The sequence below is a fragment of the Podarcis cretensis genome (genome assembly GCF_951804945.1).
Source record: "Podarcis cretensis genome assembly, chromosome: 5".
Taxonomy (NCBI): Eukaryota; Metazoa; Chordata; class Lepidosauria; order Squamata; family Lacertidae; genus Podarcis; species Podarcis cretensis.
The window spans coordinates 87,487,146-87,513,268 of NC_137174.1; the positions used below are offsets into that span (position 1 = coordinate 87,487,146).

The 26,123-nt window shown below is 46.1% G+C and overlaps 1 protein-coding gene across 8 annotated transcripts in view; it reads right to left on the reverse strand.

Moving 5' to 3' along the window:
- TNIK (TRAF2 and NCK interacting kinase) overlaps positions 1 to 20,263 on the reverse strand; it is a 291,721-nt gene extending 271,458 nt beyond the window's left edge. For 2 of the 8 annotated variants that reach the window (XM_079977596.1, XM_079977594.1), the window contains exon 1: positions 19,601 to 20,259. In XM_079977596.1, coding sequence (XP_079833722.1) covers positions 19,601 to 19,657 — 57 coding nt within the window. In that variant the 5' untranslated portion in view covers positions 19,658 to 20,259. Of the gene's footprint in view, positions 1 to 19,600 lie in introns of all 8 variants that reach the window. The other 6 variants (XM_079977599.1, XM_079977600.1, XM_079977597.1 and 3 more) reach the window with 4 other exon arrangements.
- Between the last annotated feature and the right edge of the window lie 5,860 nt (positions 20,264 to 26,123).

Consider the following 26,123-nt stretch of genomic DNA (forward strand, 5'->3'; position numbering starts at 1 on the left):
ACATAACCAGAGGTACCACTGTACTTGGGGAGGGGGGAGACAAAATAATGAGATAAATGGACTACTAGCTGACAACTGGGACACTAGTTGATTAACTGGTGATATAGAGTCGAATATCTGATAGCACCAAGAACCTGCTTTTTGTTTTTACTGAATCTACCATTTGATCTAACAACACAAATAGCAGTGCTTATTTGGCAATACTTGGGTGGTAAAATGCCCAGCAATGTCTTGGTTGACTTCAGCACAACAGTTTTCATGCTTCTATAGGCTGGTGTCCTCTTTCCCAAGGTGTTTCCAGAGGAATGTATCAGCCGCACACACAAACACACACACAGTTATTTGGTGCCAGACAGCAACAGATTCTACTGCCCCTGAAGCCTTCAGAAATGGCATGCAGCTTAGATCAAACTGATATGAGTCACAGCCAGAGATACAGATTGCTTACCCAATAGTGTACTTCCCACACTCAATGACTGCAACTGATCCAGGTTCTCATGGTCAACACAGATCACAATAAGTGAGGCACTTTAATAACCTGTAGAGCACTTCAATTCTGAAAATGTTATGAACCGAGGCTGGATGGTAGTGCTCTGTTTTGTATGGAAGGTTTAAATTGCAGCTCTCAAGAATCATGCACCTGGTTCCAGGAGGTAACTGTCGAAATGTAGGCATGCCAAGAGGTACACACATAAAGCAGAGTTCTTTGCAGGCTACAGGAGCCAAAGTGAGCCTTTAAGACAGAACGGCAGGGTGTTTCGCAACCACAGCATTTCCTACTTGCACAATCACGAAGACGGCACGAAGCGTGCGCTGCCATTACCAGGAAGCGCAATGCAACTGGGGCTTTCCTGGCGGCCACAAATTGCACAGCAGATGCCGTCAAAGGCATTTCGCGCAGACACATGCTGCTTCGTTTAGAGTCCACACTCCACCCAGCATTTTGCAGATCCTCAGCAGCAGAAGCTCTTCCCAAAAAGCTTACAAGGTGCTACATCAGGAGTGCAAAGAGCTCCTCTGGTTCCCCTTAAAAAAAAAAAAATTACAAGTCAAGAGACAGAAAGATCTGTCTTATCTGTGAATGTTGGACAGGAAATACTGTCTTCCCAGGCCCCAGCTTGGTCCCAGCCCCAGGCATCCCATTTGGGTCTCCCTGACTCAGCCTGGCCATAAAAATGTCCAGATTCTGGCCTCATCAACATCATGACTTCCAAGTTTCCCTCTAGGTTCCTCTGCTTGTGAGTCTGCCCATCGAACCCCTGGGCTTTCTGTCTGCTTGTTTCCTTCCCTTGCATCTATCCCAGCCTCCTTCAGGCAGACAGCTTGGCTCTGTCCTGGTCAGCAACTGACAAGATAAGCATGCACAATATGCTACTCTCTATACCTTACTGGAGGGACGCGGCTGGTGCTGTGGGTTAAACCACAGAGCCTAGGGCTTGCCGATCAGAAGGTCGGCGGTTCGAATCCCCGCGACCCGCGACGGGGTGAGCTCCCGTTGCTCGGTCCCTGCTCCTGCCAACCTAGCAGTTTGAAAGCACGTCAAAGTGCAAGTAGATAAATAGGTACTGCTCTGGCAGGAAGGTAAACGGCGTTTCCGTGCGCTGCTCTGGTTCGCCAGAAGCGGCCTAGTCATGCTGGCCACATGACCCGGAAGCTGTACACCGGCTCCCTTGGCCAGTAAAGCGAGATGAGCACCGCAACCCCAGAGTCAGGGGTCCCTTTACCTTTACCTATATCTTACTGGAGTACTGCTCTCATAAGCCCTAGCTGGCTGGGGCTGATGCGAGTCGTGGTCCAACATTGCAGGGGACTAGATGACCCTTAGGTCCCTTCCAACTACAGTCCTGTGATTCTATGATCTGGAGGCCTACAGATCCATTCTAGGTTCTAGGTTATTCTTCTGTGCTGCAGTTGTAGAACCTCATTTTCTAGTCTCGGCCCTCTGAGGAAATCATCCCCAGGGCTCCAACTTGGGAGAAGCCACTTTGCACATTTTAAAATAGAAAAGCAGCATGTGAAAGTGCAAAATGTCCGCCTCAACCCTGCCTGAGCACTCCATGTGCCTTGCTACCTATGGCTTAGCGCTGGCCATGACAAACAGCTGTTTCCTGTGGTCAAATGTGCACAGTGGGACCAGAGCAGGAGGTGCCTAGTTGAATTTCTGGAACCTGCAGTCAAAAGATCAGGCAGCAGGTAATGAGAAAGAAACTCTGCTGAAGACCCTGGAGAGCTGTTGACCAAGCATAGTATTGGTCTAAATGCATAAATACTCTGAACCTTTGGCTTTCTGTCCATGCCAATGTGTTGCCAGCAAAGATCTAGCATTTATTATTTGAACTAGCCTGTTTCCTAGTTACAACCTCTAGCAGAGATCTCCAAATAACCCGCACATCCAAAGATGACCAGAATGCATTTAATACCAGCAATACAGCTCCTTTGTTCCGTATAGCAAAAAAAAAAAACCCACCTTTTTCGACAGAATAGGCTGTTACCTAAAAGTGAATGAAATCTTTTGTGAATGCAAAGTGTTGGCTATTGTCACATCAGAGGAAAAAGCAGAACGCAGAGCTGGGCAGGTAAGGGAGGGTTGAGAACAGAAGCAGGAACAGAAAGTAACTAGGGCATGAGGACAGCAGAGAAAGGAAATGGAACAGAACAGGCAAAGATTAAGTCAAGTGATAGGTCATGTGAAAAAATAAGGAGGGAGACAGAAAAGACGGAGCCGAGGGAAATTTCCTTGCTTTATCTGCTGGAATTGTGCAATGATGTCCTAACTGAGTGCACAAGAGAAGCAGGCACGAGCGAGACAGGGCATTTTAGCCAGGCCCTATTCCCACCCCATTAATATGGGACGTGGCTTTATGGTTATTTCAAGGAACAGAAGGATGTTGCTTCATTAAGGCTGTTCCAGGAGAGGGATTTCCCCACCTCTCACAACCTTGGGGTCAAAATAGCCAGGAGAGATATTTACTAAGCACAGCTTATCAATGCCAGAGCAAAGAGCACTTTGGAAGATCAGTGTCTCATGAGGCTGGTTTTCTTTGGGAGTGGAGGAAGGGGGAGGAAAGAGAAACTGAGATAAAGTTTGGCAGCTGAAATAAAGGCCAACAGATTATAGCCAAAGTCGCTAACTCCCTGATCACTTGCTTTTGGAAGCAAGCTTCGTAGACCAGGATGTAAGCCAGCAGTCCAGCACCCCATCTCTGTATGGAGAGATGTAATGGTTAGAGAGTCAAGCTGAGATGTGACAACTGCTTTGAATGCAGAAGGTCTCTTGTTCAATCCTGTTGCAGGAACCCCCCCACCCCAATCATTCTGTTTGTATAAACTTCACACACACACACACACGCCACATTTCTGTTATAAATTCATAGAAAAATAGAAAATCAATCATACATCGGATTTGCACTGTTTCATTTTATTTTTACTCCATATGACAAGAACTAACAAAGGGGGGTGACTTAGTCCTGGTCAGCCATAATCCCTTCACTGTCTCAGCACATACACAGGAGCCCTGCCCATGCCAACCCTGATGATCCCAGACAGAAGACAATCAAGATCACAAAGAACTTGCATATGGGAGTGGATTCAACATGGACTGAAACAAAGGACACTGATCAGATCTTCCCTCAGGGGGCAGGAAACTGCAAACTCCCCTTTGTCTCCTGGAAGTTCCTGGAAGTGACCCAGGGGGAGGGGGGAAAGGAGGAACCAGCCAGGTGACAAGACACTCAAGTTACCACCAACTCCTCCCTCAACTCCTCCTTTCTGTAATGTATGCATGATGTTTCTGGGGGTGGGCTAGACCTAGAGGAGGGGAATTTCAAAAGTTTTTATAAGACCTTGCACACTATTCTTCTGGGTCTTTCCTCTCTCCTGCACGTGAGGGGAATACCCTGTTGCAACAGTTCAATAAAGGCCAAGCCTACAGGCTGCTGTTTTGCTCCAAGTTATCCTGGTTGGTGTCTTTGTTTTGTCCAAGGGAGCCCTCGGATTTTTCCGGTAACAATCCCCAGGATGCCCAGTTGCCTAGGGTTTCCCTAGACGCTACCAGCTACTAGCAGACTCCAGCTGCGAGATGGACCAATGGTTGTGTCTCAGTACAGTGGTACCTCGGGTTAAGTACTTAATTCGTTCCGGAGGTCCGTACTTAACCTGAAACTGTTCTTAACCTGAAGAACCACTTTAGCTAATGGGGCCTCCCGCTGCCGCCGTGCCGCCAGAGCCCAATTTCTGTTCTTATCCTGAAGCAAAGTTCTTAACCTGAAGCACTATTTCTAGGTTAGCGGAGTCTGTAACCTGAAGCTTATGTAACCTGAAGCGTATGTAACCCGAGATACCACTGTATATACTATAGTGCTCTCTGAGTGACCTTTGGCCAGTCATTTTTCTCTCAGCCTAACTCCCAGATTTGCTGAGAGGATATTTTGGTGCGTGGGGAGAACCATGATGTACTGAACTCCTTCAAAGAAAGGTGAAGTATAAACCCAACAAAGAAAACTGGAAAAGAACAATATTATTGCAACAATGCTTTTACAGCATATTGCTCCTGAAGAAGACAACTTGTATGAATGCACTGGGCAAATAAATACCACTATAAACTTCTGAGCCCGAATTTTGGCCTCTTGTTTCAAGTTCCACACACACACACACACACCCCACACAAAACCTCCAACACCTTAAAAAAAAAAAGCAAACCAGTGGAGTCTTTTGCACATGTAGTCCATTTGTTTCCACACTTAGTCACTTCAACCACTGGAACACATTTTCCTCCCCTAAAGAAAGAAACGACTAAGAAACGAAGTCTTTAAGAGACTTCTGAAAGTCAAAAGTGAGGGTGGTTGCCAAATCTCTGCCAGAAGATTGTTCCACTGCATGGGAATGGCAACACCAAATGCCTGACTTCTGGTTTACATTTTTCAAAATGCTTTTGTTTTCTTTCTTCTTGTTATGTTTGCAGCTCTCTCTCTTTCCCTTAATAAAATCAATAATACAGTGGTACCTCGCAAGACGAATGCCTCGCTAGACGAAAAACGCGCAAGACGAAAGGGTTTTTCATTTTTTTTGAGTTGCTTCGCAAAACGAATTTTCCTATGGGCTTGCTTCGCAAGACGAAAACATCTTGCGGGTTTGCTTCCCTTTTCTTAAAGCCGTTAATACCTAGGGAATCCGCGCTCCGCAAGACGAAAAAATCGCAAGACGAAGCAACTCGCGGAACGAATTAATTCCGTCTTGCGAGGCACCACTGTATAGAATTTTTTTAATAAAAGAAAGTCTGACATCTGGCAGAGGCCAGTCAAACCTTAGTTGCTACCCTGAGAAGCAACCTGCCCTTGCATCTCCAGTTGTTAACACGGCACTCCAAGAAATGGGGAACGAGATGCAACTGTTAGAAAAAGATCACAGCTACAGGCACACAACGTTAAGGATGGAAGCCACCTTAGAGAAGACAAATAATTCACGAGCGGTGGGAAATGAAACTCAGAGAGGGAACAGCCCGACCGGTTTGCTGTACCATTGACTGTGAAAAACCGGGGGAGCAGAATACGAGCATAAGAACACTCTCCTCTTCCACCCTTTTCTGGCTTACCAGACCTCTGGGGCTGCTGAAGGTCCCCCAAACCTACGCAGCCACGACGACTTGCTGCTGGATTCAGGAAAGAGATCCCCCTGCCCTGGCAGCCTGAGTTCCTTATCACCCTTCCAACAAGACTGCAGAGATCCATCTCCAAAAACAGCTCTGCTTTCTGAAAAGAGGCCCTTTCCACCTTGTTGAAGTCCTTTGCAAGGTGCTCACCCCACCCTCAGAACATCCAAAAGGCTACAGGCCCCCCAAAAGGCCCAAAACTAAAGGCCAAGAAATAAAAATGGGCGCCAAGAGGAAGGAAGGGGAGATCTACGGAGCCAGGACAGAGCGAAAACCCAGCAGGAGTAGAGGAAGGGAAGCCAGGAATAAACAGACAAGGAGCAACAAAGAAAATATCTATCTATCTATCTATCTATCTATCTATCTATCTATCTATCTATCTTTCTATCTTCCAATATGGTGTTCCCACCTCTTCTCTTTTACCGTACCTGGAGCAGCCAGCAATACAACCTACAGTGGAGCTGGAAGGAAACAGGACTGAAGGGGGTTGTCTCAGCCCCCCAGGTGTTATCTCTTAAAGAAATAAGACTGGTTTCCCCATGACATGACGATTTCCACACCCCCCCCCCAAGAAACACAAAGTACAATCTCCCAGTGGTCCTTGGTCTGAGCATGCCACCCTTAGCTTCACTGTGCCACAGCACAACTGTATATAAAGGACAATGCTCATATCAAACAACAAATGTTGTTTGACTAAAAGGGACTACTTTTTTCTGAAATGCTGGGATGTTTTCAACCCTATGCACCTCAAACTCTATGCACCCTTGCATGCACAGCCCCTAGAAATCTGTCCATTGCAGAAATTTGGCCATTAGACAAAAGGAAATGAAAGAATCGTCTTAAATGTGCCATACACACACACACACCCCTCTACAAAGACAGGGAGAGAGGTACCATCAGGTTTCCTGGGGTAGCATCTTGGTACCACTGTGAAAGAGGCCCTCTCAAACCACAACCGGACTTCTAATGAACACTGGGTCACAAAGCTCTGTGAGCGGACAATATCAAGTGAGGAAACACAGGGTGTGTGGTAATAATGTCTGCAGATTATGTTAAAGGCACAACAAGCAGGACTGGATAAGCAGCTGGCAATCAGGCAGGTAAAATACAGTGGTATCTCATCCCATGGTACAAGCAAGGGTAGGCAATGCAGTGCCCTCTAGACATTGTGGACTACAACTCCCATCATCTGTGACCACTGGCCATGCTTGCTGAAACAGGTGGGAGTTGCGGTTCAAAATATCTAAATGGATCTGTTTTGAGGTGGTGATGAAAAGAAGTCATAAAAGTTTTCTTCTTTTTACAGTTTAGGGCCAGTTTCCACCTTCACAGCTTCATTTTCGTCCTTGCCAACCATTCTGTCTTTTACAGCACTACCGGCACCCATAAAAGCTCACAAAATATTAGTTCCGACTTTATGGATGTGAATTCTGCACATTATGACAAGAGAAAAGAGCACTGGATTCAATGTACCCGGCATGGGAGATTTGCTTTTGTCCATTATCTCCTTGTCAGTCAGCAAAGCAGAGTGTCCTGAGCTGTATTTGTATTGAGTTAAGCAGCAGGTAAACCTGGTTTGGGGGACAACAGACCGAGCAAAGAGAGGGAGAGGGGTAGCAATCATCAGCCACCAAGCATCCCTTCGGAGAACTCTCTTCGCTCCTGGAATCCCATCTGCCCATTACGGCCTGCTTGAACATACCAACGCAGAACGTGGTGGAGGCAGGAGAGATGCGGGAAGAGGAGCCTTGGGACCGGCTAATCGTTATTAATTACCGAAAGAGCTGCCCTGGAGAAAATGGCAAAAAAGCCAGAAGCACTAAGAGCAGGGGGAAGGGGTGTTCGTGATGCCATTTCGAACATGCTGCTCGAAAATAAATAAATGAAACAAACAATATGAGGCGGCTCTCTGCTCAATGGCCCCCCACACACACATACACACACTCCCCGAGCTGGGTAAAAGGTAAAACTCACAATCAACCATTCAGACAACAACGCAGAATAGCAGCAAGAACAAACAAAAAAAAATTGGGTGGATGCTAAGGCGACAATCGAACCTAGCCAAAAGCGAATTAAATAGTACGGTAGTGACAGTCCCATTAAAGGCCTGCAGTTTGGGGGGCAGATGAACCTCTGGGAGGGGGGATTCTAAACTGAGGGGCTACTATAGAAATGACTTGTCCTGGTTTACTACCAACCACACCTCATAAAGCTACATGTGGGCCCAAACCACACAGCAGTGGTGGAGAAACTCAGCCTTAAGGTCTGAATATGGCCCCCAGGCCTCTCTAAACGGCCCCTGGAATTCTCCTCAGGCCACAATCCTCACTGAACCTGCTTCAGGGCCTTCCACGAAGGTTTTGCTTGGCTGGAATGTGTCCTTGAACTCCAATAGTTGCTTATCTGGGTGCAGGATAACTAGCCTGCTGTGCAAAGACAAAACTGACATGAATTCCTCCACCCGCTTTTGCCTCTGGCACAGACAGGTGGCCCTGGGAAGATTGACCACAAGGGGGGTTCAAGCCCTCTAGCTGTGAAATTAATAATAATAATAATAATAATAATAATAATAATAATTTATTATTTGTACCCTGCCCATCTGGCTGGGTTTCCCCAGCCACTCTGGGTGGCTTCCAACAAAGATTAAAAATACATTAAAATGTCACACATTAAAAACTTCCCTGAACAGGGCTGCCTTCAGATGTCTTCTAAATGTCAAGTAGTTGTTTATCTCTTTGACATCTGATGGGAGGGCATTCCACTGGGCGGGTGCCACTACCGAGAAGGCCCTCTGCCTGGTTCCCTGTAGCTTTGCTTCTCACAGTGAGGGAACCGACAAAAGGCCCTTGGAGCTGGACCTCAGCGTCTGGGCAGAACGATGGGGGTGGAGATGCTCCTTCAGGTATACAGGGCCGAGGTCGTTTAGGGCTTTAAAGGTCAACACCAACAGTACCTCCAATGATTAAAATATGGCAATTAATAACTGCCCAGTTTTTTCTGCAAGGTACCCAATGACAATTTCCTTGCCCAGCACCAAATAGAAACATAGGAAGCAGCCTTATCAATAGAGACCATTTGTTCATCTAGCTCAGTGGTGTTGACAATGGCAGCAACAATGGAGTTTCAGAGAGGAGACTCCTGGAGGCCTACCTGAACATGCCAGGGATTGAACCTTGAACCTTCTGTATTAAAAACAGATGGTTTTCTAGATTGGAGATTGCTTTGGAACCCTACATAAATTATTCTGAGAAAGAGAGAGGAAGAAGCGGGCAACAAATTCATGAGAACAAAACCCTTCCTGCTGTTTTCATGCGCTGAGAACACTGCCACGGTAAGTTGAAGTGGTGTGCACTTGTGCTCCGAACATGAGTTTGCACATTGCTTGTCAATGGCATGGGAGCAGCAATCTAAGACCCGAATCGTGTGCTGCTTACGATACTGATAGCAAATAATCAGGCTGTTTGGGCAGTCTTTGGTCTACACTGCTAATAAGAGCGCTTTGCCACGTCACATGAAAAAAAAATTCTAAAAATATCTTTATTTGACTCACCCGACGTGGAAGAATGAAGAGTATTATTATTTTTTTAGGTACGGTATATGACATTCTTCCAGCTGCTGTAGCTATGGCCACCTCATGTATTTATTTATTTTATTTTAACTGCCCAACTCTCCAAATTGCTATTAGTAATGCAGAACCTACAGGTTTGGCAAAACATGCTTGAATGTGGCACAGTGTGAGTAATACAGGAAAGTAATGCTCAGGTTCTGGATTGGAGGAAAAGGGAATCAGAAAAAAGGAGCATTTAAATGGCAACTGCTTTCGGAACATTTTTAATTAAATAGAGCCAAGGCACAAAGGATGGACAGAATTATGATTCGCTCTCTTTGTCAAATGGCTTTCGCCTGCAAACCCAACTAGCTTTCTTGTCCCTTTAAAGGAAGTAATAATTAGGTTAATTATCCAAGCTCCAAATAATGAGGAACCACTTTTAAAAACTGCAGAGACCTTTGGCTCAAATTCCTGCTTCGCTCCTCCATTCTGTCCAGAGCTGATCATGTTGTTTCACAAATGGAAAAAAACCTTCCCAGGCAACATACTTTAGGTCAGCAGTTTTGGTACCTCGTTCAGCCATCGGGTATTTCCCCAAGACCCAGAAGAAAAGAAGTAAAGGAAATGCCAGAGGGTGCTTTTTGGTGCAGGCCACATGCCAAAGAGGCTATCCGCTTTCCTGTTTGAAAAGCAGCTTGCCTCATCCACAGAATAAACACCTACAACAGAATCCTCAAAGGGACTGTCTACACATTTCTGCCTATACAGTGGTACCTCGCAAGACAAAATTAATTCGTTCTGCGAGTTTTTTCGTCTTGCGATTTTTTCGTCTTGCAAAGCACAGATTTTGGAAAAGCTTCAAAAATCACCAAAGTCTTCAAAAACCTCAAAAAAGGCTACCACACCGCGTGCTACGAGTTGCTCCTCGAAGTCAAGTCGCAACTGCACCCCCTGAATGCACGGTTTTAAGACAAAGGAAACAAACTTGCCAGACGTTTTCGTCTTGCGAAGCAAGCCCATAGGGAAATTCGTCTTGCGAAGCAACTCAAAAAATGAAAAACTCTTTCGTCTTGCGAGTTTTTCGTCTTACGAGGCACCACTGTAATGGGAGGAAGGAAAAGCAAGGGCAAGAACTGCCTTGTACACAGAGTCTGGCTACTGGTCCAATTAGTTTTGTAGTGACTGGCACCTCCAGAATTCCAGGCAGGGGTGTTTCCCCCAATAATTATTTAACCAAAGATGGCGGAGACTAACCCTTAAACCTTTTATATGCAGATGTTGTGTTCTAAAATTTGCACAATGTTGAGACATTTGATCACAGGGTTTTCCCCTTCCTGAGGGCATTAGGTAGATTCGTATTTATTAAATCACTACCCTCCCTCCAAAGAAGCCCGGAGCGGCAAAACAAAACAATTTCTTTTTAATTTAAAAAGCCATCTCACGCCCTTGCATTTAATTATTTCAAGCTTTCCAGGTTGAGTATCTTTCAGACATCAAATACATGGGTAAACAACATGCACTGCCCTTCAACAGTGGCTGAATGTTCTTTTTAAATTCCAACAGAACATTAATAACGAGAGAGGCAAAAGCACCTCAACTGGGAGGGCATTCCACAAACAGGGAGCCACCACTAAGAAGGCCCCAACAGCAACACAGAGGCGGCACTACCAGCAGCACTTCCCAAGTAAGCAGAGAAAAGGGACAGGTTAGTTCTGGATAGTGCAGAAATGCCCAACAATGCCTAGGTACACAGTCACTGGGAGGCGGGGAGAATACCCACATTAGGCTTTAATCCCCAAGCCGCCTATTCTGAAGTTGAACCCATTGCCAGCTTTGCCAGCCTTCAGCGATACAGGCTAATCTTAAGTGGTCTGTATATTGTGTTGCTATTTATAAACCATTTAAAAGAAAAAACATCCAAGTTAGCACCACAGTGAAAAGACAATTTTTCATGAAAAGCCTCTAATGACCGGTTCAGCATTCTTGCAAACCAAGGTAACATAACATCAGCAGAAAGCAGAAGAGGGGCCCTAATTAAAATTACAGCCAGCAACTATTGACAGTCAAGGCCCAGTTGTCATCCCCACCCCCTGGCCTTGGCTGCCCACACTGGTCATGGACACATTGGCCTGCGAATTGGCACCTCTAAACACAGCCTGAAGTTCATTCCTTGCAAACTAGGGGCTCTGCGTTAAGGTGTGCGCGCCTTTAATCTCCCTCAGCGTAATAGGGGAACAGACGGCATCGACCCCAGAGTAAACGCTGCAAGAACTTAGCATGCATGCAATGCCTTGGTCAATTCTGCATCTTCACCATCTTGAACGCATTTGCCATTCAAATGGAACCGGTGGAACACTGGCAGCGGCGCAACAGCGACATTCTGCTTTGCTCACAAGCGCCTTATCTTAATTGGAAGGGATTAGCTATAATATAAACAAATGGCCTTTGAAAAATTTACTGTTTTTATAGACGCGGGGCTAGGGGAATACACATTTGCAATGCTGGATGCCATCCAGTTTCGGCACATGAGAAACCCACAGCACTGCACAAGTTGCCTGCAATGTTAATTGCCAAATGGCACCTTAAACCTAGGTTACAGTCGCCACAACCAGGGTTTTGTTTTTCAGCCAGAACTCACCAAAACTCTGTTCCAGCACCTCTCAGGTTGGGGAAACACAGTAGATTTCTCACCATTAGCAATCTGCAAAATTGTGAATGCCAACTGAATGGCAGGATAAATCAAGGCATAATGGTGCAATGGGTTAGTGAATCTGGCTTTTAACCAGAAGGGGGTTGGACTATATGACCCCAGGGTCCCTTTCAACGCTACAATTCTACAATTCAATATCACGAGTCAGGCCAAGCTCACGTGGGGGACAGGCATGAGGGGACCCTACCTATGCTTGAGAAATGCTGGCAGCCACTGAATGGATTTCAGAAATACAGGCATATTCTTCATTTAAACAGGTACATCTCTCGTCTCAGTTTTGTCAAACAACACCTGAGAAATTTATATAATGATATTCAACAAGATTCATATTTTTTAATCAACTGAACGCCTCTTAAGCTTTAATCAACAAAAACCTCTTAAGTAGTTTACATAAAACAATATAAAATATTCATTTTTAAAAAAATACCAATAAAATTACGATGTGGGTCTTTTCTGGTTTTATGTGTGAATGAGAATGAGTCAGTTTTTACATGCATGGACGGTTTTAAAAAGTATTATTTGGGGGGGGGGGGTGAGAACTGCCTCACAGGGTATCAAACCGAACAGTCTACTGTATTCTGACTGGCAGGAGCTCCCAGAAGACTTTCCCTGCCTCAAAATCCTTATGACTGGGAATACTAGGGCAGATTAAATCCGGCGTCTCAGTCCAGGGACAGAACGAGATACTGTGCTGTGGGTGTCACGCTCCACTACCATCTCCCATGCCCCCCCCCTTTTTATTGTTTTGTGACTGCAATAGGCCCCACCTCAACAATACAATTCATTTTGTTTATTTGTTTATTAAATGTATATACCCCCCCTTCATGCGAAGATCATCAAAGACAGTTTTGCAACATAAAAATACAAAATGCAAACACAAAATATGTAGCATAATAACAAAAGAAAACCCAGCGACCAATGATTCCTCTCTCACAAACACATTTAAAAGGCCATAGATTGAACCATCAGCCCAAGGCTTGGTTACGGGAAACGTTTTCACCTGGTGCCTAAAGATACATAATGAAGGCGCCAGGAGAGCCTGCTTCCCCACCCCCAAAGAATCCTGGGAAGTGTAGTTTGCTACAGGTGCCAAGAGTTGGTAGGAGAACCCTATTCCTCCTCACAGAACTACAATTCCCAGAGCGGCTTAACCATCAATCCCTTTTCCCAGGGAACTCTGGGAGATTACTCATGGGGCTACGTACCTGTTTAACCAGCTCTTAAGCCATAAAACCTGGTGGAAAAATCTCAACCCTCAAATTCTTGTCAGTGTTTCCTGTTGGGCTTCATGAAACGAAGCGCTCTGTTGGGACTGGATTTTGCATCTTTCTTCAAAATACATTTGAAGACGTACGCCGTTTCTCTGTTTCCCCACACCTAATGTGCAGTCATACAGACGGGTCTTGATTTTCTAATAACCCCCAAAAAAATCTCTGTAACTTACAAAACTCCTCCTGGCTATAGGCTTTTGTGCTCAGGCAGCAAATGTGCTATTGATTTCTGATTGCAAGGCTCTGCAAAATGATTGGATTGCTTCACAATACGCATGCAGCACCTTTTAACAATTATTGTTAAGTGCTAAGTGCATTTAGTTGAGCTGATCTATACACTCTAACAGATTAGAGGCATATTCTTCCCTTACTTTAAAGGGAAATAATACAGTAATAATAAAAGATTTTGCAATGTATAAATACAGAACCATAGTCAGTACCCTGTCTCCTTCCAGGAAAAGTGTGACGTTGTTAAGCAAGTGTGAATTGACCATGGTTTTTCCCCTTGAAATGGGTCACAGGGTTCCATTTATTTATTTCCTTGCTGTCCTCCATCATTTAAGAAGGTTTTGTTCTCCCTACCAAGGGAGTGAATGGTCCTGGCCCTACGTCTCCATCTCTAAGAACCTTCATAAGGGAAATGCTACCAGGAGAATTATGAGGGGGGTTCTTGGCCCCGTTGGGACCAGGCACAAAAGACAGGGAGGAAGAATGGCTGCAGCTCAGTGGCAAGGCATCTGCTTTGGTCACAGAATGTCCCAGGTTCGATCCCCAACATCTCCAAATGCAGCTGAGAGAGACCCCTGTCTGAAACGCTGAAACGCAATGTTGAGCAAGGAGGACCATTGGTCTTACTCAGTAGAAGGCAGCTTCCTTCCTATGTTACGTACTAATGTCATCAGCTTTGGGGCTGCTTCCCAAGAGACAATGGAGTGTGCCTCCAGGGGTGAAGTCTAACTTCCGCATTAGCAGCACTGAAGTGACCTCCCGGGGGAGCAAGCCTAGACAGTGTGTATGGAGCTCCTGGGCTACGCAGACAACAAGACATCTACCCACACCCCAGCCTTGCTGATGTGGTCCAAAGGAAAGCAGATCAATAGGTTTGGCACCAGCTTGGCTGCAGGAGTTGCCGGAAGGAAGTGTACAAGACACCATCCGGCCATCTTTAGGACTCCACTCCAGATTTGTTTAGCCTTTTCTTCTCCAGAAGATGTCCCGCAAGGTTTAGGATAAGAGATCAATGTAGAGTGATTGAATAAAAGGTAAAGGGACTCCTGACCATTAGGTCCAGTCGTGACCGACTCTGGGGTTGCGGCGCTCATCTCGCTTTATTGGCCATGGGAGCTGGCGTACAGCTTCCGGGTCATGTGGTCAGCACGACTAAGCCGCTTCTGGCAAACCAGAGCAGCACACGGAAACGCCGTTTACCTTCCCGCCAGAGCGGTACCTATTTATCTACTTGCACTTTGACGTGCCTTCAAACTGCTAGGTGGGCAGGAGCAGGGACTGAGCAACGGGAGCTCACCCCATCGCAGGGATTTGAACTGCCGAACTTCTGATCAGCAAGTCCTAGGCTCTGTGGTTTAACCCACAGCGCCACCCACGTCCCTAGAGTGACTGAATAGTTTCACTTAAATGTTGCTGTATGTCGAAGGAACTGTTCGTTGTTGATTCACTTACTTTTATATTGTTTTAGCAATAGCACATAGTACATAGTGCATAGCTGTCAACTGTTCCCTTTTCTTGCAAGGAATCCTATTCGGAATAAGAGAATTTCCCTTTAAAAAAGGGAAACGTTGACAGCTATGCATGATGAAAAGTATACTATGTACACCACTTTGAGCACAGATGTATTTGTGGGAAATGCAGTATACAAATAAACTTGGCTATGACTAATATAGCACATACCTTTTTAAAAAAAAACCACACAAATTTAACTATCAGATAAAAATCCCTTATGCAAATATAGCAGTGCAGCAGCAAAACATGCAACAGCAGCTGACTTCGTTATATTCATGTTCAAAACCTGTGATGTGCCATGCTACAGAGCAGCCATACCCAATATGGCACCCTCAAGCTGCGTTGGCTGACGAACTCCCATCAGCAATCATGGCCGTGCTAACTGGATCTGGTGGTAGTTGTAGTCCAAAACACCTGGTGAGCACCAGGTTGGAGATGGCTGCTCTGGAGGACAAGCTAAAGTTCAATGGGACAGCCCATGTTTTACAAAGGCCTCTTTCTGAAGGCATTCAAGTCAGTAGTTGAGCAGGACTGGTCATACCGGTCCTGGTTTTATTTGTTTGTAAAAACTGCATTTTCATCCAATAAAGTAGGGTTGGAGCACTGTGGTTCAAATAAATAAGTTCCCAGATTTAGTCTACAGAACTTTCAATTAAAAATATTTTCTAAACAGAACTAGTAGATTTACTGGCAGTGAGAGGACATAGGAATGTATTTTTTATGCCAGGTTAGGGTATTTGCTCACCTGCAGCTCTTTGGGGTCTCAGAAAAAGGATCAACACCTGTAACTGGAGATGCCAAGGATTACATTCAGAAAGTTCCATGTTCAAAGGGTGTGCTCTACCACTGGGTTATTTCCTCCAGCAGAGAGAAGGAAAAAGATGTACCACTGGGCCAACTCTGCCTAAGGTGGCTTAATATACACATTGTGGGCAATTCATTATAACGCCCAGAATGTTTTGAACACACTGAGTAATTAAGAGAAGAAGGAAGGCTGTATATCTGCTTGCACAAATGAAAGTCAGACACATCACACCTTCAGGTAAACATAGCCGAGCATCTTGTCATTCAGTGTGCCAAAGACCAGTCTTATCCTGTTGACCTTCAAGGATTGCACAGTCAGACAGATGCACGTCTTCTTGAAGAGTTATCTGCTTAATGAAGTGCAAATAGTCACTTACCAACTTGATGCACACCCTTTAGTTTCAAAAGCTCTGGGCACATTCCCATCAAATTGACACGGGACATGTACAATCCTAACGCCTTAAAATCAGTGGGAGAACTGCCATTGGTTTCACTGATTACACTGAGAGCGGATAATACTGAGCTAGGTGTACAGATGGACTGACCAAGTATAAAGAAGTTTCCTGCATTCCTATTTGTCTAAAGAATGAGCTTGCTTCCAAGGGATACTTCAAATATCACTGAAGGAAGGAAATGTCATCCACAGAAGCACAGTATCCAAATCAAGAAGTAATGGCGCCACTCTATTCTGCTTTGGTCAGACCACATCTGGAATAATGTGTCCAATTCTGGGCACCACCATTTAATGAGGATATCTGTAAACTGGAATGTGTCTGGACTCTGGAGGGGAACAAAGATGGCGAGGAGTCTGGAGTCCATAAGGAAAGAATGAAGAAGCTGGATGTGTTTAGCCTGAAGAAGAGACAACTAACAGGCAATAAGACAGCCATCTTTGAATATGTAAATAACTATTACATAGATGCTGTTGCTCCAGATGGTTGGACCCAAACCAAAAGGCCTTTGGAAGGTGGTGGACTCTCTCCCACTGCAAGTTTTTAATCAGAGGCTGGAGGCCCACCTCTTAGACAATGTGCAGTAGTGGGTTTCCCACATGGGGAGGGAATGACCTTTGAGGCCCCTTCTAACTCTATGATCTACTTTGAAACTTAAACAATAGGGTGGGTGCAGGGTGCAGTGCATCACAAACATACAAAGCATGAGACGCACATTTTTGCTTAAAGTAACTGGGGAAAAATAGGAAGAAAATTACATAGCAAACAAATATCTTTTGATATGGCCTACAAAAGTGCAAGGCTGCACAAACCTCTCATTTATTCCTTTTACAACACGCCACGGAAATGAATGTAAGTACAAGAGAGTTTGGGTAAGTTGGAAAGGGGAACATTTAGCTCTGTTGAGATTTGGTTGCACCCCAGATTCCAATGTGCTCTTATGTCATGGAGCCATAAGGGCAACATCAAGGAACAAGGGAGGAAAATGAACAATGTGTGCTCTTTTTCTCTCACAACACTCATCTCACTCCGTAACCACAATTTACTCTGAATCTACAGCAAATAATGTAATCATCATCCCAGGATTAAAATCAGTTCACACACACAAACACATTTTTTATCAGGTGTCAAAAGCCAGGTTCAAGAAGCGTGTCTTCAGCACACATCAAAAACTACATAAACGTTCATCGCACATTACCAGAGCTATATTGCATTGAAGAATCCCACCAGTCCTTTCTATTATAAATTCCAGTGACCAGACTGGGGTAACAAATTTGGTGCCCTCCAGATGTTGTTGACTGCCCACTGGCTATGCTATCTTGGGATGGTGAAAGTTGTGGTTCCACAACATCTACCAAATTGGCTGCCCCTGGACTAGACCCATTAGCAAGCATCAAACACGCAAAGACATGGAGTAATGAAAGGGCTGTTTTAAAACTTGGTCCATTCACTTAATTGATGGAGAGAGAGAGAGAGACTCAAATCTGAAGCCTTCTTGGCATCACAAGGTCTAATTCCAGATGTGAAGAAGATGCCGTGAAGGAAACGCATCCTTGGCACATGCCAGGGGGTAGCATTTTCATTCCTCCTCCTCCACATATTCCCAGGAATGAAATCAGACAAAGCCTGCCTCACACCAAGGCCCCCTAACAGGCTCTTGCCAGCGAAAACGAACACCAAACCAGAGGGCCAAAGAACTAATCCAGTGAATCAAAATCAGAAATCCAGAGAGAACAGGAAGTCCTCCTCTCGACTCCTCGCTCACACACACGCAAAAATGTTGCAGGCTAAGAAGAATCCAGATAAAATATATATTTCTTTAAAGGGAGAGTAAGGACTACTAGCACATCTGCCTGATTGTACAACAGCACACTATTGTATCTGCATGCACAAGGTCCCAGGTTCAGTTTCTGGGGTCTCCAGGCACCGCTGGCAAAGACCCCTGCCTGAAACCCTACTGTCCATCAGCATAGGGTACATACACAGTAGACAAGCAGGCAATACTGAGCACGATGATCAAATGGTCTGACTTGGCATAAGGCAGCTTCCTATGCCCTTCTGAAGTTCTTTTTTTTGGGGGGGGGGTGATAGGAGATGAATGCTATACCTAGCATATAAGTGCAACAGAGGATCACACATCTATGGCTCCCCCCCCCCACTCCATTTATAGAATGAGCCAAGAAGCCATTGCTCGTGCAGTGACCTCTCTCTCCAGTGGGTGAAAGCTCATGTGCACGTGCATCTATGATATATTCAGAGAGAGGGAGGGAGGGAGAGGGAGAGAATGAATGCATGCAAGCTGACTCCTCTGTGACAGAAAATGCATTTAATCAATTCTCCCCACCCCATAATAACATGATGCATGTAGCCTGTCGTGGCTACAACAGCCAGGAGGTGCACTTGCTTCCCTCAAGAGGACTGGAAGAGATCACTAAAAGGTTCATGTTATTCCATTTCACATCATCATCAAAATGGACACTAGGAACAGTCTTTTAACATTCACACCAGAGGAGCAGCCGCTAATCCAGTTTGTTCTACCATGGCTGCATGCACATAGCAATATGGTTACGTGCGGCTTATTAGGAAAGCAACCCCACCACAAGGTTTAATAGACATGCACAAAACGACATGTTCTATCTCCTCATATCAGCTCTTCTTTCTGTTATGCAGAGAGAGATGTGCTCTTTTGTTGTATGCAAACAAGCTTAACATTAAGGGTCAGGAAAGTGGCGCTGGACTCTGGAACAAGCAAGGCAGCATTTCAAGAGAAACAGAGAACGTTGCGGGGCTGCGAGCTAAGATCTCTCAACAAATTTATGCCTGGAAAGAGCCTTCACGTGTGAGCCTCCGCCCCAAATACAGGAGGCTGTGTAGGTTCTACAGGGGGAGAAGTGAAAGGGAGGAACAAAATCGATTTGCAAGTGTCAAATTGACAGCCTTCAAATTTGCAAAAGGTGACGACACCTTGCCATTTAAATCACCCTTCCATTGCCTCCACCCGAGAGAGGGAGAGCTGTGGATTGGGGATGGAAGGAGGAAATGCACCATTAAAACAGATAACAAGAGGCTTGCTGGAAACAGCTGTGCGCGGCTCATTCCTCTTTCTCCAGAAATCCCAGCGCCTCATGCATAAGCGCCCCCATCTCCTCTGAGCAGGGAGACGCGCCTACATCAGTACGCATTCCGGAAAGGGAGAAAAAATGACTATGGGCAACCCATATCCGCTGCTTATCATTAATAACAACCTCCAGCAGCAAAGTTGTCCCGTGCTCAAATACGGTAGTAAAAGGGGGAGGCGAGGAGGCAAGGTGCAAGCAGTGAAAAGGGGGCGCAGAGAAGGAGGGAGCGGAAAGGGGAAAGGTTGACCGGGTGGCCTTCTGTCCCCCACATTTCCCCTGCCTGCCTCCCTTCCCGGTTCCTCCTTACCCTTAAGGCTGATAGATCTATCTCGTCCAGGCTCCGAGCTGGAGAATCACTCGCCATGTTTAGGGGGATTTCTCAGCCGGTTGCAAACGGACCGAGCCAAAAAATTTTTGAAAAAAGCACAAGGCGGTTTTGGAGGCGGCGGCGGCGGCTGCAACCTTGCAAAGTCGTCCGTCTGGGGCTCGGAGCGGAGGGGTTAAATGAGAGCGAGCGAGAGCGCGTCTCCTCCACCTTGTCTCTATTGCACTTCTGTCTCTTCGTGCGCTTGTGTCAATGGGCAAGCCCCGCCGTCCTCCTCCTCCTCTTCCTCCTCCTCCTCTTCCTCTTCTTCCTCCCTCTCTCCAACACCTAATGCGCTCCCCGCACCAACAGCACGGAAAGCGAGCGAGCGAGCTTCTCTTCTCCCGGAGCGCTGCTTGCAGGCGGCCCGGCGCGCGGTGCCGCTTCCTCCCGCAAGGAGCCCGGCGGCTCCTCCTGCCTCGGCTGAGCTCGCGATCTCGGGACGGTGGCGGCAGCGGCAGCAGCGCCGGCTAAAGGGCACGGCGAGGCGGCCGGGGCGCGGGCGCCTGGGCGCAAAGCATGCTTTCTCTGCGTCGCCGTCGGCTCCCCGGGTGGCTGCTGCGCTCGCTTGCCTGCCGCGTCCTGGCGAGGCACCTCGACCCGAGGGAGAGAGACGCGAGAGCCGCGCACGCCGCCTCCTCCTCTCGCGGCGGCGGCCTTCCTGGGAGGAGGGAGAACAGCAGCTCCAGGGGCGGCGCCTGCGCTCCGCTGCGCGCCGTGCTTTCCCTTTAATTTCAAAGACGAACGGCCGGCCGGGGGAGGAGGAGAGAGACGATGTTGCAAAGAAATAAGCGCCGCTCGGCCCCTCTTTGCTCTGTTTACTGGCGGCTGCTGCTACTCCAGTTGTGTCACTGGCCAGGCACTGGGAGCAACCTGCTCCCCCTGTTATTTTGAAAAAAGCCGGTGCAACAGGCTCCAAAACCCGGGCTGCTTCAATATATCACGTCTTCCCCGCAAGAGGGGGCGATGCCCATATTTTGGTGGGGAATTGCAACAGCTCCGATCGTGGTCCTCCAAACCGTCTCAATTCCAAGGCGCAGTGCCAACGAAAAGAGTCCCGTTTGCCCGGGATTGAATCGGGGAAACGCTGTCCCTGATTGGCCTTCTCAGGTGCAAAGTCCGGCGAGGTTCTTTACTCCGAAGTTGGCATTTACTCCCAAGTAAACCCGCACAGGTTTGCTAGTCGAATCCTAATCATGTCCAGGGAGAAGTCCTGTTGAATTCAGTGGGGTTGCTCCAAGGTAAGTGGGGTTCGGATTGCAGCAAGCCCCATAGAATCCAGTAGGACTTTTGAGTAGACCTGGTTAGGGCTGAGCTACTTCCAAGAAAACCTGCATAAATTTCAGGCTTGGAAGAAAGCTCCTCCGAACCTATTTACCTTCGAGTAAACGCATTGGATCGGACTGTTGGGTGCACTAGAGATTTGTGCATTATTAGCAATCATATTTTCTCCCTACAGTTCTCTGAACCTGAATAAGAGGCATCGGTCCTAAATTTAGAGCAGCGGGGGGGGGGGTCTGTATGATTCCAAATCAACCGCTGTGAGCTGGAGGAGGGAGCAAGTAACAGTTTTATTAATTGCAACCATATAGGGTTTTTTCCGAATTTATCCAACAGCAAACCGTTACAAACCGACCTTTCCCAATTTGAGTAGTGAGTGGACCACGCCTGTGCTCCAACTGTTTCGTTAATATATTATTTTATAACTTTCGTTGGAGAGATGCTTAACCGTATGAATTCAAATCAACCACCCAGGAAGCAAGCCGTCTCAAAGGGGATGCTAAAGTCCCAGCCTCCGTATAATTGCAGCTGGAGAAAGACAGAGGGATGTTTCTGGGTTTTATCTGACAGAGGCCATTAAAAACAAACAACACCATTACTTGTGTTTTACCAGGAACATAAAAAACAGGCTCCTGGATTTACTCTTGCTTGGTGCAATTTATTCAGACAGTAGTTTTCCTTTAGGCACACAGTCCTTCCAGGAAGCCATGCCCCTTAAAACTGTGTACTTTGCTAGTAATCTGAAGAGGCTGTTTGTGTTTACCACTGAGGTGTACATGATCCACATGCGGAAATACACTCTTGATTATTATTAATTCCCAAGGTCCAGGGAGAGGAGACACCCAGGCTCAAGGTCACCCAGCCCTGAGTTTATGGTTATGCATTTTTCAGGCTGCATTTATTAAAGCATCATTGGGCAAAAGTCCCAGTGAGTTCAACTGGTGGACCACAGGCTTAAAATGGGTCAAAAATGTGATGCAGCAGCAAAAAAAAAAAAAAGCTAACACTATTCTTGGCTGCATCAACAGATGTATAGCATCCCAATGAAGGGAAGTAATATTACCACTCTATTGTGCCTTGGTCATACCACACCTGGAATACTGTGTCCAGGTTATTCATCACAAGTTAAGAAGGATGTTGACAATGCGTGCAGAGGAGGGCAACCAAGATGATCCAGGGCCTGGAAATCAAGCCTTATGGGGAACAGTTGAAGGAGCTGGGTATGTTTAGCCTGTAAAAGAGGAGGAGTCTGAGAGGAGATATGATAGTCATCTTCAAATGTCTTAAGAGCTGTCACATGGAAGAGGGAGTATGCTTGTTTTCTCCTGCGCTCTGGAGGGTAGGACTCAAACCAATGGCTTCAAGTTACAAGAAAGGAGGTTCCAACTAAACAATCGAAAAAACTTTCTGACAGCAAGAGCTGTTGACAGTGGAACAGACTTCCCTCAGGAGGTGGTGGACTCTCGTTGCTTAGAAGTTTGTAAGCAGAAGTTGGGTAGCCATCGGTCTTGGATGCTTTAGCTGAGATTCCTGCATTGTAGGAGGTTGGGCTAGATGACACTTGGGTCCCTTCCAACTCTAAGATTCTATATTCTATGGTTACTCCCGGCTAAACATGCTTAGGACTATAGCCATACACCACAATCCATGCATGTTTCCTGGGAAGAAAATGAACGTTAGGGTATTTTCACATTACCACTTACTGGGCATCAAACAGCAGCATTTGACAAGAAACTACAGGATCAGTATTGATTGTGGCTAACATCACGTGAATGCAGCTTCAAAAATGAGCAAAGGGAGCGCACTGGATGTGGAGTGAGAGGCAATGTGAGCACACCTTCAGACACAGATCTGTCTCGTCAGTTGCTGATTGAATTCCTCCCACCCTTAAACTTGGGTTGAATTTGGAGCTGTCCATAAGACTCCACAGCAAAGGAGGTGGTCTGAAAGATCTCACAGGGGCCTACACCCAGTGGCGTAGCGTGGGGGTGCAGGGGGGGGTCGGCCGCACCGGGCGCAACATCTGGGGTTAGGGCAAATCCACGGGTTAGGGGGCGCAAATCCACGGGTTAGGGGGCGCAAATTACTTGCCTTGCCCCAGGTGCTGACAACCCACGCTACGCCACTGCCTACACCTTGATCAATGTGGCTGTGTGTGAAGGGTGCTCTTTCTGACACTCTTCTGGTGCATTATTGCAATTGTACAGTATTTTTTATTTTTATTTTTTCAATACCCTTGCTTTCCAAGAATGAGTGGTAGCTTCCACTTACTAAATTGCAGCTTATCTCCTTTATTTTAGCATCTCAAATGCACCTTTTGTTGACGTTTCTGTAATTTGCAATCTTATATCAGCATATCCCGTTACTTAATCAATGACTGAGTGAACGGCAAAATGATTAATCAATGCACAATTATTTCCATTGGTTGATAGGCCCATGTTTTTCTCTCTGCTCCCGAACGTGGACTTCGGGTGTCAATATTGTCCATATTTGCTTATTACTTTTTCAAAATAGCTTTTTGATGAGCAATCCTATAATCCTGCGAGGGAGGAAGAGACGTGAGGCTGTTGGGTAGTGTGGAGCCCCCTCTCTGTGGTTGGAAATGGAGGTTTGTGCTCAGAGTGAATGCTCAGAGGTCTTTCTGGGAGGGTGCCAGCCTGTCTCGCAATTATGGTGCAGTTTCCTCCATGTTCCAGTGCCTGTAACGCCAAAAACCGGGAGGTTCAAATATCCCTGCATTCACTGTACATACTTAGAAGCCTCTTCTGGCTTATGGATTGTGGTGTATGGTAATTTGGGCCGGCAGCTGTGGCTCAAGGAGTTTGCTTCCCTGTAAAGGTAAAGGGACCCCTGACCATTAGGTCCAGTCGTGGACAACTCTGGGGTTGTTTTCTGTTGCTTCTCTTCGATGACTTTGTGATCAGCGCTAATGATCATAATAAGACATTGATTCAGTCCCATGGCTTGCAAGAGTCAGCCCTGGAAGCAAACGCGGTCAGCCGGTGGAGTTGCCATGAAAGGGGAGAGGAGGAGAGGGAAAGAGGTGGAACAGGCTTCTGTTCTTTGCATCCCAAAGATAATCTGTTGTGTGATGAATCTTGTGCTGCCCCACCTACTCCGCATAGTGTCCCTGGCATCTGATTATAGCATGGCTACAGGGAAGCAAAAGGGACGCGGGTGGCGCTGTGGTATAAACCACTGAGCCTAGGGCTTGCCGATCAGAAGGTCGGCGGTTCAAATCCCCGCAATGGGGTGAGCTCCTGTTGCTCGGACCCTGCTCCTGCCAACCTAGCAGTCTGAAAGCACGTCAAAGTGCAAGTAGATAAATAAGTACCCCTCCGGCAGGAAGGTAAATGGCGTTTCCGTGTGCTGCTCTGCTTTGCCAGAAGTGGCTTAGTCATGCTGGCCACAGGACCCAGAAGCTGTATGCCCGCTCCCTCAGACAATAAAGCGAGATGAGCGCCGCAACCCCAGAGTCGGTCACAACTGGACCTAATGGTCAGGGGTCCCTTTACCTTTACCTGAGGTTCCCCACTCATACTGTGCAATTGCTCAGATGTTCGACATATGTTACACAGTTAACAATTCATATGTATATACGACCTTTCCAACAAATACATTGTGCTCAAAGCAGGTACTTGTTTGTCAGTAACACACCCACCACAGCTTTAAAGGGAGATGCATTCAGCCGTCTACAAATAATTTTCTTTTAAGTTACACTCGGTCAGGAATGTCCACTTGGCAGACCACAGAACACATTTACCTGGAGGGATCTGCAGTATTTTAATCAAGGTGAGGTGACTATCTCTGCTCTTAGGGAAAATAGAATGGCTTGCAAAAAAGAAAAAAAGAAGGATAAATAAATCTAATCTGCAGTTTCATGGTGCATCTGTATTTTGACTTGGGAGGTATTGCCCTGCCTTGACTGAATGCTTTCTGTACACCCAAGCACACAGAATTCCTCACTTGTTTTCCTTTCGTAATGTTGGCAGTAGGTTTCTCAATCCGCATGCCATGCTTACCAGCACCCCGGGTTTCCCCCTGGCCTGACACATGTCTTCAGCTCATCTGTCCTCTTGCGATGAAGTGCTTCCCACCCTGTTCTGAGCTGAAGGCCATTTCAGAGGATGCAAGAAGCTGGAAGAGGCACTGTCCATATGGGGAAATTCCCAGATAATTATTCCACCGCAAAGACTTTAATTGCTTCCTTCTATAGCTTGATGAATATAATCCTGGGAACTTGATGACCATCACAACTGTTGCAGAGCTGTTGTAGGGCTAGGGAATCGTTTTCTGGCCAAGGGCCACATTCCGTTCTTTACAACCTTCCAGGGGCCAGTGGTGGGCGGGGCCAGGGACAAAAGTGGGTGGAGCAACCAATGGATTTTACCTTTGTACACCAGGCTAGTTGCCTCACACACTCACACACCTGCTCTGTCTAGGCAACATTTCAGAGTTCCATACCCTCCAACATTTCTCCAATGAAAATACAGATGTCCTATTCCATCATCATCATTTTATTATTTTTTTAATGTTTAAAATTTTTATTTTTTACCAACAACCAAAACACAAACAGTGAACCCACCCCAGGCGACTGATACATTGGGTATACATAATCAACAATAACATATTCAAATCAAACATATGCACAATTTTATATACGTTAACACTCCTCCATCATTTTATTATGTATACCCCGCCCATCTGACTGGGTTGCCCCACCGCTCTGGGCAGCTTTCAGCATATATAAAAACACAATAAAACATTAAACATTTAAAAAACTCCCCATATGTTTTCTAAAGGTTGTGTAGTTACTTACCTCCTTGGCTCGGGGGTCACATAACTCCATACCCTCCAACATTTCTCCGATGAAAATAGGGGTGTCCTAAGGGAAAGCGGGACATCCCCGGGATCAAATAAGGGATCCCTAAGCGGGGCATCCCGGGATCAAATCAGAAACCGGGACAGCTTCTTTAAATCTGGTGCTATCCCTGGAAAATAAGGACACTTGGAGGGTCTGGAGTTCAAGGACATATTCCAACCAGAGAAAAACTCTCTCTTTTTTTAAATAAATAATATTTATTAAAATTTTAAAGGTTACAAAAAGAAAAAGTAAAAACACCATATCAAACAAGAACAAAACAACACATCACAATAAGAAAGAAGAAGAAGAAGAAGAAGAAGA